At 40.5% G+C, this 12,744-nt stretch overlaps 1 protein-coding gene across 1 annotated transcript; it reads left to right on the top strand.

Moving 5' to 3' along the window:
• The first annotated feature begins 1,326 nt into the window (after positions 1–1,326).
• On the top strand, positions 1,327–10,856 carry LOC138971058 (MICOS complex subunit MIC13-like). The gene is made up of 4 exons (XM_070343661.1): positions 1,327–1,484; positions 6,232–6,379; positions 7,321–7,372; positions 10,047–10,856. The coding sequence occupies exons 1-4, from the start codon at positions 1,462–1,464 to the stop codon at positions 10,136–10,138; spliced, it is 315 nt and encodes a 104-aa protein (XP_070199762.1). The 5' UTR covers positions 1,327–1,461; the 3' UTR covers positions 10,139–10,856.
• The last annotated feature ends 1,888 nt before the right edge of the window (positions 10,857–12,744 follow it).

The raw sequence follows: 12,744 nt of genomic DNA, 5'->3' as shown, positions 1-12,744 counted from the left end.
AGGTCATTCATTTAACTTTGTTGTTATTGTTGTTGGTTGTTTTCTGTTATATATATATTGTTAACAGTTCTTAAAAATGTGTGTTAAATTTCATTGCTGAGAAGTCAACTGTTATACCTCATAGCAAATAAACCGCTGAAAAAAGAATGTACAGTATTTGTTCTTTATGAAACAAAAAGCCTGACAAGATGTGTTTGATGAAGGAAACATATATATAATATGATTAATTGTAGTCCATGAGAATGAGATACTAAAGCTTCCTTCTTTGAGTCTGATTGCAGACTGTTTTTTCTGCTTCTTTTGTTTGCGACCTGTGCTTCAGTGGCATGGGAATTGTAGTTACCAAGATGGTAATGTCAGCTCTAAGGTTCATAATATTTAGTTGGATAACCGCTGGCATACCCACATTGATATCACTTTGCACTACGTGTCATTTGTCCTACATCTCAATTGCGCGCGCTACATGTCGCTATCGTTGATTATTTTGTTATCACTACTCGTCATTATCACTACTTATCAATACACATACTTGTTTTATGATGAAACAATACATTCACAAATATATGGACCCAACGGTCTTTTAAGTGCACAGACAAACAATAACGAAAACATACCTGGCTGATTAATAAGTTTTCGTTGGGTCGATATATTTGTGAATGTATTGTTTTGTCAATAACAAACGTTCCAACAACCTACCTTTCTTGTTTTTTTATTCTAAATTTTGGAACGTTGGCAGTCTCTTTGTTTTTGGATTTGTTTTATGATGGCTCTGTGTCTCTTCTGCTGTGTGTGTGTGTGTGTGTGTGAGTGTGTGTGTGTGTGTGTGTGTGTTTTAAAAATTAGAGGAAGAGATAAAAATGTGCTTCATCATGTGTACATGTGATTTTCCTTTCCCGCCTTTCTATTTTAGTTTTGGGATTTGAATGGTTTATATACATTTTACAAATCTTTCCCAGTGGGGACCCTCATGAGCTCACATGTACAACACTCATATATACATTTAAGCTCCCTTTTAGGTTCTGAAAATTTAGAAATGCTATATATATATACCTTTTATCTGATGAGGGCTTTAAACCCCAATCCCGTAGTTCACTAAGGACACACACAATTGTGTTAATATTATATGACAGGCACACACTTAATTCCCCCCCACCCCCCCCCCCAAAAAAAAAACAAAAAAAAAATTCAAGAAAACAACAACGAAAAAAACAAAGAGAGAATAAATACAGAGTATCTGTATCTGTATCTGTAGGTTACGTCGCTAGCATCCAGATTGCTGGCTTTGTAGAAGTTACAGAAAAAGTCGGAGCAAAAAAGGACAGAAGGAAAACACCAACATAGCGTACGAGCGAAATCACGGGAAGAAGGCCAAAGCCAGAAAATTTCAAACAAGAATCCCTCCCCAAACAGCCAAGGATAACAAGGGACACCACTCTTGTCTTCGTCTGTTTCGATTTCAACATGGCTGCCGTCAGCATTGCCAAGTAAGTGATGAAACCGTCGTTTGTTTCTCTTTGTGTGAACCTTTCAGTTTCACTGCATTTAAGTGTCGTGTTTTAAATGGGTGTATTTTTTTTAAACAATATACAGTACTCTAATATGGTTTGCGAAGGCGAGCAGAGGTACGGAGTTTATGTGACCTTCATTTGTTCGTTGTGATTGTGAACAGTAAAGTGACTAGTCACTAAGTGAGACAGTTTCTGTTCAGTAATGATTGTTTAGTGCCATACAATGAGGCAGCGTGTGGTCATCTGCTGCTCTGACTTGTTCGTGTGTCAAGTTTTTTTCCGTAGTAGATTAGGTAATCTTGAACTTTAGCTTGTTAAATTCATAGCTCAGAATCCATTGACATTCTTTACTTATTTTTGATACAAATCCATGGACCATGTAAGCAAGCCAAAGAACATTTGTCGTGCAATTAATTGACGGATTGAGCTCCAAACTTAAGCATAATTAATTAATTTGGTTGTTCAATCGACGAAAATGCACCAAAAATGGCGTACGTTGTCAACCATGGGACATCATTTACACGAAAGAGTTGTCTCCCTTGTCCGCTCATACGGATAATTCCTTGGTAGGGGCTACTGTTACGCCTTTTTCAAGTCGTAATTCGACTCAGAAATTCTATAGTTACGGCATGACGTCATTTTACTGTCGTAACCCGCTCACTGCAGGCTTCGGTTACACCTTTTCCACAAGTCGTAGAGTCACTCGGCCAGACTTTGATTACGGCACGGCGTGATCCTACCCGGACATTTTACTGTCGTAACACGCTCACTATTATTCATGTCCCTTGTTAGGACATACTTGTATGTACTGGTGGTTGATTTTCCAGATATCCTCTCAGTGATTGAGGCTTTTAATTATGAGGCTCAGTGATTATAGATTTCACTGTTCCTTTAACGGGTTTATTCCGTATTTTTATCTGTACTAATGGTACAGGTGAATGTGGGGAGTGAAGTAGTTGTTTGTTCAACCCATCCCGTTATTTTGTTTCTCCAAACAAGGAATCATTTGTGTATGATTTGTGGTGGAATTTCCTCCATGGTGTGTACTACTACTAGGATGTACTGTACTGAATGTACTATGGGTTATATTTTTTCCCGTATGTGTACTATGCGTACAGGTTAATTGGAGGGAAAATGTAGTGGTTGGTTGTTTGCATCAGATGGTTTCGTCCTCCATTGATGCAGGCATAGTCCAACTCGCCAAATTGCAATGCTTCGTTGAAAGTCTTTCTGGGGGCTCGTTTGCGCTGCACCTGCAGGGTTCGCGACGACCGAACATACAGCTGGACGAACGCGTTCGTTTCAAAGTCCGAGATAACTTTTTGCAACCTGTCGAAGGACTCAAACGTACTTCCTACTGTCAAAACTGCTTCGCTTTGAAGTCCGCTATTCATGACTAAAGTAAACCGGCTTGCATACGGGTAGAAACGCACAACCACTACTAATGAACTGTTGAACACGTCTGTCCTCACTCGACCCACGCTTTAAAATGGCCGCCCAAACCGGATCAAACCGGAAGTAGAGCGCGGCCCTGGCGGGGAAATGCTTTGTGGCGTAATCAAAGCAAAGAAGGGAAAAGTTACGGGCGGCGTAAGTGTAGCCACTGCGTAATTCCTTCTTTGACCCATGTAAACGAAATGAATTCGTACAGTTCATCGGAGTTCATTCCGTAACTTCAAAGGGATCTAAAATGACTTGTTATGATTACAAGTGCAGGTTCTACAAATTTGGAGACTTAAATGCCTCTGAATTATGAGCTATGAATTTAACACGCTAAAGTTCAAGATTACCGTAGATTATTATAATAATATAATACGGGAAATCAAGAAGCGACTGAAGAGGAAAACCGTCACTGTCAGTGTCGGGCCTAGTAGTAGTAGTACCAGACTCTTATCATTCAGAGACCGTAGAGTACACAGAAACCAACCATACTTCTTTGCACTCAGGTAGGAAACTGAGATCAGCGCGCAGGAAGAGTTACTCCCTACGCGGGGTGTAAACTCACGCTCGCGTATTGCTGTCGGCTATGTTTTTATCACGGTTTTGTCAGCAGCTAGACTTGTCAGTTCTGTCTGGCTGAGTGCTACTGCTACTTAACATTCACTGGATTGAAACATTTGTTCGTTAGTAAACATCCTTTTTAACTTTAAGTGACCAGGGGAAAAGCCCAGAAAATGTAATACAACAATTAAATTAATTTTAAAATAAGTTAGAAAATATGGGTACATTGCTGTATTAATTTAATGCAGATGTTCTTGAGTATGACTATGAGGTTAGTGATGGGGGTGGGGCAACTTTGCTTTCTTTGGATATTCTTAGGATTGAAATAGTAAATGAATTAACATGTTGGGTCGCATTAGGATCAAGTTTAGTGGGGCTATTAGTAGGAAATCAACGTTCTCTTGGACATCATTTTATGAGGGTAGAACAGCAATTTTTGTTATTCATGTACTGTTGAAGTTGAACCCTCTTTTTAAGACCTGAAAAAATCTGAAAAGTCAGGTCTCAAAAAGGAGGGATTCTTACAATGGGAGTGGGGTGTGGGTCTTAAAAGAGAGGGAGTCTTCTGATTGGGTGGGGGTCTTAAAAGTTAAAACTATATATGAATAAAAGGGAGGACATTTTTGAGTCACTTGAGAAAAAGTGACTCTATGTAATCGGTCAGTGTTAGTCTGTCCGGCCGGCCGGCCGGCCGGCCGTAGACACCACCTTAACGTTGGACTTTTCTCGGAAACTATCAAAGCGATCCGGCTCATATTTTGTTTAGTCGTGACCTCCAATGACCTCTACACTTTAACGATGCTTTCGTTGACCTTTGACCTTTTTCAAGGTCACAGGTCAGCGTCAAAGGAAAAATTAGACATTTTATATCTTTGACAAAGTTCATCGGATGTGATTGAAACTTTGTAGGATTATTCTTTACATCAAAGTATTTACATCTGTAGCCTTTTACGAACGTTATCAGAAAAACAAGGGAGATAACTAGCCTTTTCTGTTCGGCAACACACAACTTAACGTTGGGCTTTTCTCGGAAACTATAAAAGTGACCGGGCTCAAATTTTATGTGAACGTGACTCCCAGTGACCTCTACACTTTGACGTCTGCTTTGGTGACCTTTGACCTTTTTCAAGGTCACAGGTATGTCTTGAAGGAAAAAAATTGAAATATCATATCTCTGAAACTATTCATCGGATTTGATTCAAACTTTATAGGATTATTCTTTACATCAAATTATTTACATCTGTATTGTGTTGTGAATAGCAATTTCTTCCTGTCCATCTGATGCCTCATATAATATTCAGAACTGCGAAAGTGACTCGATCGAGCGTTTGCTCTTCTTGTCTATTGGGGGAGGGGGGTTTGGGCATCCACTGCAATGAGACATGACGAAAAGGGTGTCGTATAAAGGATTTGCTTTTCTTGTTAAAGTTGCACAGCTGCCAACTGTTAAGCTTACGGCGTAGCATGTTGCGTTTAAAGTAAAATTGCCATGTTGTTGGGCCAAGCTTAAAATTGCTATGCTCACACAAAGAATCACAAGCATGCAACATTTCCCTCTTATTGTGCGAGTCCTTTTACTCATTTCTGCTTCTCACTCCGTACAGCAGTCGTATTATAGGTCGTAAAACACTGGGTAAGGAAGTGCTACTGCAGACACTCTCTAATGGGCATCAGTATGTTCCTTGTTTGCAAATAAACTTTTTTTCAAAAATGTATATATATTCTCGCGCAAGATACCAGAAAATGCTGATATTTAAATAAATGTTAAACAATGGTGAATGCTACACAATTTTCTACTCTGAAAATTCTAAAAAAGTATAAATTGTTACACTTAAGACTTCACGAGGGTTGGCAGGTCTGTGAATAATGATATTATGAGTTATTTCTAATATTCTGACTGTTAGCAAATGATAACAGGCATGTCGAGAAAAAAGATATCAAGCATGAGCCTTTCAGGCGAATGCTGATATCGTTTGTGAGACATGCCTGTTATCATTTGCTAACAGTCAGCATATTATAAATAACGGGTTTATTACCGTTTATTTCGACCAAAATAAATTTCGAAGCGACCGCGCGAATTAGACAGAACAGCCGTAAGGGGAACTTGAGCGCTCCTACCCGATTATGCCTGTCAGTCAAAGAATTCTCGTGACCTGGGTCAGCCAATCAGAGTCACTCACCTGACGTGATGAATATTCACAGGTCAAATGCGTTTGACACACAACAATCTCACAAGATAAACCATGTTGAACATGCGTTTCGGTTGCGTCGGTTTTTCTTGTTGAACAGAGAGCGACAGATTCAGAACCGACTCCAGACGGATGGGAAATGACGTAAAGATACATCTGACGTAAAGCGAGTGACGCAGTTTCACTTGATTTTTTCGAACTTTGATAATTTAGATTTCAAGTGAGCACACTCAGAGGGTGTTCCGTAAAGCACCCACCGACAAAACTCGCTTTTCGGTATTTTTTAGATAAAGAGAGTATTATCTAACATCATTTGAAGTGTCATTCTTTAGAATAAATCACGCTGATATTGTTGATTTAAATTTTTACTTTGTCTTGTTTATTTTTAGCGTGGTAAACAAAAAGGGTCCCAGCCTGAACGTTATAACATTTAGAGGGTCACCTAGAATCCGTCCTGATTGGTCAAAAAGCCATATGGGGGCACTGATTTGGTATTAAACATATATAATATCGCCTTGTTTATGTGTGTCCAGGACTCTGACCAAAGTGGTGATCGGTGGCGGCGCAGTGTATGCCACGGTGCAGCAGGGGGTGTGGACCACCAACACGGCGGACAGCTCCAAGGTCCTGGAGACAGTGCGCAACTCTGTCGCTCCCACTGCTTCAGAGTATATCTCCAAGGTAAGCTACCCGCACCCCCTTCCTTAGATGAGCCCAAGGTCGACTTCGCAAGGACTTTGCAAAGTCTTTTTACCAAAAACTCAGAGCTAAAGCTTTGTCCGGCCAGCTTCGCGAAGAATACTTCGCATAGTCAACTTTGCCCAGTTAAGGACAAGCTTGGAGATTTTAAAAAGGTTAATAAGCTATTGTCCCATGGCTGTTGGTGTATATTTGCAACTTACTGTGATTGTGAAGTAGGTACAGTGGAATCTTTATCTGACGACCACTCATGACCCAAGGAACTAACCAAACATGATCCTTTTAGACAGGTGGTCGTTATGGAAACGTACATTATGCAGAAAAGAACCTCGTCAGGCTTTCTTTAGTGTGGTCGTAACGGGCAGGCGGTCGTTATCAAGAAGTGGTTGGCCGGACAGGTTCAACTGTACTTTAAATACATGTGATTGTGTTACAATTAAGTCCTTCTTGAAGTATTAGGTGAAAGAGAAGAGATGTTTTTCTAGATGTACTTATAGACAGCAGTGCTTGACACATTTCTTTGTTGTTCACTCATCGAGTCATTCAGACTTTTTCAAAGGGTTTCCAATTCTCCTCAGGTGGTTTGTGGACTGCAAGTACATGTACTCAGGCGATTTTCTCCAGTATTTTAGTGCTGAATGTGGCCACAGACACACATTGTTTAGTTTTACTGTTTTTCTTTAGCTATAGATGCTTGCCTTATGATATGGCTTTCTGAGATTAGATCGACAGTTGATGATGTTAATTTCCCCCGAAATCGGCTATTCCGCCTGAATGGCGGGGTAAAATCGGTCAGACACGTAAAAACCAACTCATGCAAATACATGAGTGAACGTGGGAGTATCAGCCCATGAACGAAGAAGAAGAAGATGATGTAAATTGTAAAGAAAGATGATCTGATTATTATATTTTGTTTGGCACAGATTCCGTCAATGCGAGAAGTGAACAATTCAGTGGTGTCACTATGGAACAAAGGTTGGTGGAGCAATGTTATTTTAGTCACAGTTACACTCAGCATCCCTTGTTCCATCTACTTCCCCCCCCCCCCCCCCCTTGCCTCCCTTGCTCTGCTACAGTGGAACCTCGTTTTAACCCCCCCCCCCCCCACCCCCCTAATTTAAGAGTCCTTCCCTTTTTAGAACCTGAATTACAAAGATTTGTAGAGGTCTTAAAAGGGGGGGGGGGGGGGGATTCCGCTGTATTCCTTGCTATTTGCATGAGATTAACATGGAAGTTATTTGTCATAATTAGAATTTGGTTCTTCCTTTCTATCCTGAAACGCATAAGCAGCACACTTCTATTCATGTTAACTAGAAATGGTCAATTTTCTTGTTCCCAGAGGTTCCAACCCTAAAGTTTCGCTGTTCCCTGTAGCTCCCCTTTTGAGAGATCTGTGATAGTCTGAGAAAATCACTTTTTAAAATGGAGGTGCATTCAGGGGTGTCGTTTGGGTCGGCCCTTCGGCCAATCGCCGATTTTTTTTTACTTTGGCCGAAACTTTCATGTCCCTATTGGCCAAATGTCCGAAGAGTATTCGCCTGAATCGGCCAACGTTTGTCCAGTTGTTTTTATTGAGTCACTTGAGAAAAAGTGACTCTATGTAATCGGTCAGTGTTAGTCTGTCCGGCCGGCCGTCCGTCCGGCCGTCCGGCCGGCCGTCCGTAGACACCACCTTAACGTTGGACTTTTCTCGGAAACTATCAAAGCGATCGGGCTCATATTTTGTTTAGTCGTGACCTCCAATGACCTCTACACTTTAACGATGGTTTCGTTGACCTTTGACCTTTTTCAAGGTCACAGGTCAGCGTCAAAGGAAAAATTAGACATTTTATATCTTTGACAAAGTTCATCGGATGTGATTGAAACTTTGTAGGATTATTCTTTACATCAAAGTATTTACATCTGTAGCCTTTTACGAACGTTATCAGAAAAACAAGGGAGATAACTAGCCTTTTCTGTTCGGCAACACACAACTTAACGTTGGGCTTTTCTCGGAAACTATAAAAGTGACCGGGCTCAAATTTTATGTGAACGTGACTCATTGTGTTGTGAATAGCAATTTCTTCCTGTCCATCTGATGCCTCATATAATATTCAGAACTGCGAAAGTGACTCGATCGAGCGTTTGCTCTTCTTGTTGGTCAGGCTTTGATTACTAAAACTGCTGCGTGATGTACTAAGTCAACTGACTGATGTTTATTTTCTTCGTGAATACCATAAACGAAACATCAATGTTTTGAACAGAAGCCATTGACGAAAATATAGATGCCAGAGTGGTTTCCCTTGGACAAGGGAAACCACACTCTTAGCGTTTGCGTCCGCCAGTTCGCGATAGTTTATCAGTCAGTCAGTGCTTTCGATTTGGATTTGAACATCATGTCGCAACCAAAAAAGAAAAAAAACCTAAATTGGCCAAGGTTTGCTACCCTTCGCCAAGGTAAGTGATTCCGGACAAAATGACAGCAACACCGCGAATGTGGACAGTGTCAGTGTGAGTGGTAGTAAGCTTAGTGTTGTCGAGTCGATCGAAGCAGACGATAGTCACCGCGAATCGAAATCTGCTGAGCCAGAGAATGAAAAGCGTCCTCCAAATCGTGGTTTTCAAGCATAATGGCTCACCCTACACAGTCTTTTATTGGTGTTTTACCAGTCGTGTTTCCCAAGGCTTGTCAAGATTTGCACAAGATTCGAAGAGTTTTACTTTCAAGAACTTAAAGTTAAAGGTTTAAAAAAGTTTCAGAGAACTGGTGTCTGTTTTAGTTAAATCAGCAAAGCTGATTGTTTCAGATGCAGTATGCAACATATAATCCAGGGGCGGATGGGGAGGGGGGGGTGTTGTTACAGGGGTTCCTTCCCCTTCCCCCCCCCCCCCAATTTTTTTTTTTTTTTTTCCTGTCTGTAAAGCCGGGGGAAGAGTAATTGTTTAACTGTCACAGTATGAGACATGTCTTCTTTCTAACCATACTATATGACGTTGGGAGCAGATATCAGTGAAGATAAATTGCCATTATTTAATACTAAAGTTAAAAGAAATAATGAATGGCTGCTGACACCAGTTGATCATGTTTAGAGTCAAGGATAAGCCACAAATTGTTTATAGAATAGCTAAAATTCTTCAGCTTCAGGGGGTTTGCCCCCCAGACCCCCCAACGGGACTCTGGACCCCAGGTTGTAACCCCCCTCCCCCCGGCTTAACAGCTCCGCCCCTGTAATCTGTGTTCCTAAGACAATGATTGTATGTATTGGTGTTCCCCTCTTGAGTCTTGCGCTTCAATGTTGCGGTGACTTTGGATGAGCCAACATATTAGCCGAACATTTTCCAAGATATCCTAAAGCTTTCTGACAGTTTCGGCCAAATGTCCCAACATTAAAATGTCTAGCAACACCCCTGTACATTAACATATTTTATGAGAACAATTTAAGGTCTTAAAGTTAAAAGGAAGGAGTCTTAAAAATGCTTGGTCTTGATAGTAAAAAATATCAGTAGTTGAACCAAGGGAGGTTACTTGGCTTGACCGTCAGTGTTCACAGCCTCATATTTACTTCCCTTTAGTAACATTACCATTGTAGGCACATTCATGTATTAGTCAGAAAAGTTTACGTGAAGAGTTAACACTGCCATACTAGAAGCTACTCTTGTCTTTTTACAGGAGTGACCACGACATTTCACACCGTTGCCGATGCACCGAAGTACGGAAAGCAGGTGGTGGAGAGCACAAAAAATCTGATCAGCAATAAGTAGATAACCTCAGTGAGCTTTACAGTATGAATGCGTACCACCAAGAGCGACTTTCCGACCACACTCATGGGTTGCTTTCAAAGAGAAAGAAAGAGAAAACTACAAACGACAACAAACGAACTGAAGAATGGAAACTTGACAGTAGCATGTGGTAGCAAGATAAAAGGTTTGTTCGCATGCAAGGAAGGTTACTACTATCAGCACGTTGATTAATGCTTTTGTTTCCTGTGACTCGATTTTGTTTCCAAAAGTCGTGTATTTAAGAGTTACTCTGCTTTTGGGCATCCTCAAGCGATGCTCCTATTTCAGAGTGGAAGACATCACTTCTTGGGAACAAATATATATAAAAAATAAAAAAAAAGCAAGACTGCTGAAATGCTCTCAAAAATTTGGGTACATGATCTTCGGTGCACGGAAAAATCTGACACAGAATTTTGATTTGAATTGTAGCAAGACCAAGTCACATCTAATCAAGAAGAAATGTTGTGTTTTGATTGTGTTTATTTACAACACAAGTTTTTTGGTTGAATTTCCACACATGCTGTAAAATTGACTTGTGCTGTGCTTCACAACTGTTGACAGCTTTTTAGTGTTTTCTGTCTTGCCCTGTGTTGTTTAGAGTTGTGTTGCTCGTCTTTGAATGAGAGGAAGAGATTTTTTGTGTGGCTGTAGAATTTTGACTGTTAGTATTTGAGAGGCAATAAAAAAAATTCTGTGATAATTTTGTCTTCTGTATTTGTCTGTGGGAGCAATTTTTCTCCAATACCTTCATGGCATGCATGCACACAATCACTCCTCCCCCCCCCTACACAAGCACACACACACCCTAACACACACACCCTAACACACACACACACACACACATTAAAGTGCAGACACAAATTAAGGCATTCAGACACAGACATAAATATATATGCACAAAAAGACAATATTCTCTCCCCAGACTTTTTTTGTTTATGTTGCAGTTGCTGAGGAGAATGCAACATTGCATCTATGCAGATAACTATACTTTGGCATGCTCTCTCTCTCTCACACACACACACACACACACACACACACACACAGGGACACTCCCGTTCTGTGAAACTTTGCAACCTGTGCTCTACGAGAATGACACACCAATCAGCTTAGGTTACAAACACACTTCTCAGCCTTGCTTAAACATGCTTGGTTACTCTTTTACAGACATCAACATCTTTCAAACCGTTCCGATACTGACAAGAGAAAGGGTTCACGGGCAATTAGCAAACAAAGTCTGCTGTGTACTGTGGTTTTAACCTGACCGAAACTGCTATCACAGTATTTTTGCAGCCCAGGTAATTGCCAAGATTGTGAACGATTTGTTTTGTTGTCATCGAACTTTTTTAGAACGGATATCTGTTCTCTAAGCAATTATCACAAACAGGCCCCACACCTCAAGAGAAACACATTCTTCAAAAGATTAAAAAGAGGCAAAAACAGCAACACGCTCATACTTCAAACACGGGATGTATGGAAGAAAAACTAAAAGCCGGGCAAAGTAAGTATTCATTAGGGAAAAAAAGGTTTAACTTTACAAGAACTTCAGGGTGACAACCACAGCAAAGTGCTTGCATTTAAATAATTAGTGGGCACTCGTGTGCATTGTATTGGATTGATTGTTGTGTGCTGCTCTGTGTGTGTGTGTGTGTGTGTTTGCTCACTTTCACCGAGCTCCCTAGATCATACCGTATGCCTCACATAAGTGCTGATAAAAGGTCACTGAAACCGGATTTTTAAAACTATTTTTGCTTGAGACAGAATGCAACAGGGAACTGACAGCAAAAACAAAAATCGCGTCAAGCCATATCAAAATATTTACTTAACCTGTCGACCTGAAACCAGACGATTGACTCTATATCGAGACTTCTAAAAGCTGGCTAGTAGCCCAAACTCATAAACAAGGACGGGTCGAACGCTTGTCTCGGTGAATCATGCCAACATAAATAAGCCTTGCACAAACCGATTTTCTTTAATTCTGAGCACATTTTCAGAGTAAACAATATATCTATACTGATATTTTTTTGAATTCAGGAATAAATGAGTTATACAATGCAATTAGCTTTTGAGACTGTAATTAAACATTCTATTTTCATGACAATTTTAATGAACAAACTAATTAATTCGTTTTTAAGCTTCCGAGCTGAATGCAAACTCATAGTCCTGACTGATCAGTCAAGAATGTTTGACCAAAATTCAAATCAATTTGATGACAGTGCCGCCTTAAATTTTCTAAAAAGTCGGATATGACGTCATCCTAGAAATTTATCGAAAAAAACGATAGGCACCTGTGGGGGATATCATCTGGTAGTGGTAGAATTCACATGTAAACTTTTCATGAAGATCTGTCGAATAGTTTTACGGGAATCGCTCTGCATATATACACACGCACACGCCCAGACCCCACCCCCCACCCACACACACACCACCACCACCGTCACCACCCTAGTATCGATATCTGGTCTATCTGAAAATATTTAGTGATAACTTGACAAAATGTAACGCCCCCCCCCCCCCCCCCCCCGAAAAAATGAAAGAACAAGAGGCGAAGCCTTTAAGGCTCACGTAAGAAATCGACAAACAGTAACACA

Source organism: Littorina saxatilis, linkage group LG7, assembly GCF_037325665.1.
Source record: "Littorina saxatilis isolate snail1 linkage group LG7, US_GU_Lsax_2.0, whole genome shotgun sequence".
Lineage (NCBI taxonomy): Eukaryota > Metazoa > Mollusca > Gastropoda > Littorinimorpha > Littorinidae > Littorina > Littorina saxatilis.
Note: the sequence above shows the minus strand (reverse complement) of the source record. Positions and strands in the feature narration are given on the sequence as shown.

Excerpts from the sequence above, each read along its gene's own strand:
- LOC138971058 (XM_070343661.1), top strand. The coding sequence starts at position 1,462 with ATGGCTGCCGTCAGCATTGCCAA. Across the intron at positions 6,380-7,320 it reads CTTCAGAGTATATCTCCAAG|ATTCCGTCAATGCGAGAAGT; the intron begins GTAAGCTACCCG and ends TGTTTGGCACAG. Across the intron at positions 7,373-10,046 it reads GGTGTCACTATGGAACAAAG|GAGTGACCACGACATTTCAC; the intron begins GTTGGTGGAGCA and ends GTCTTTTTACAG.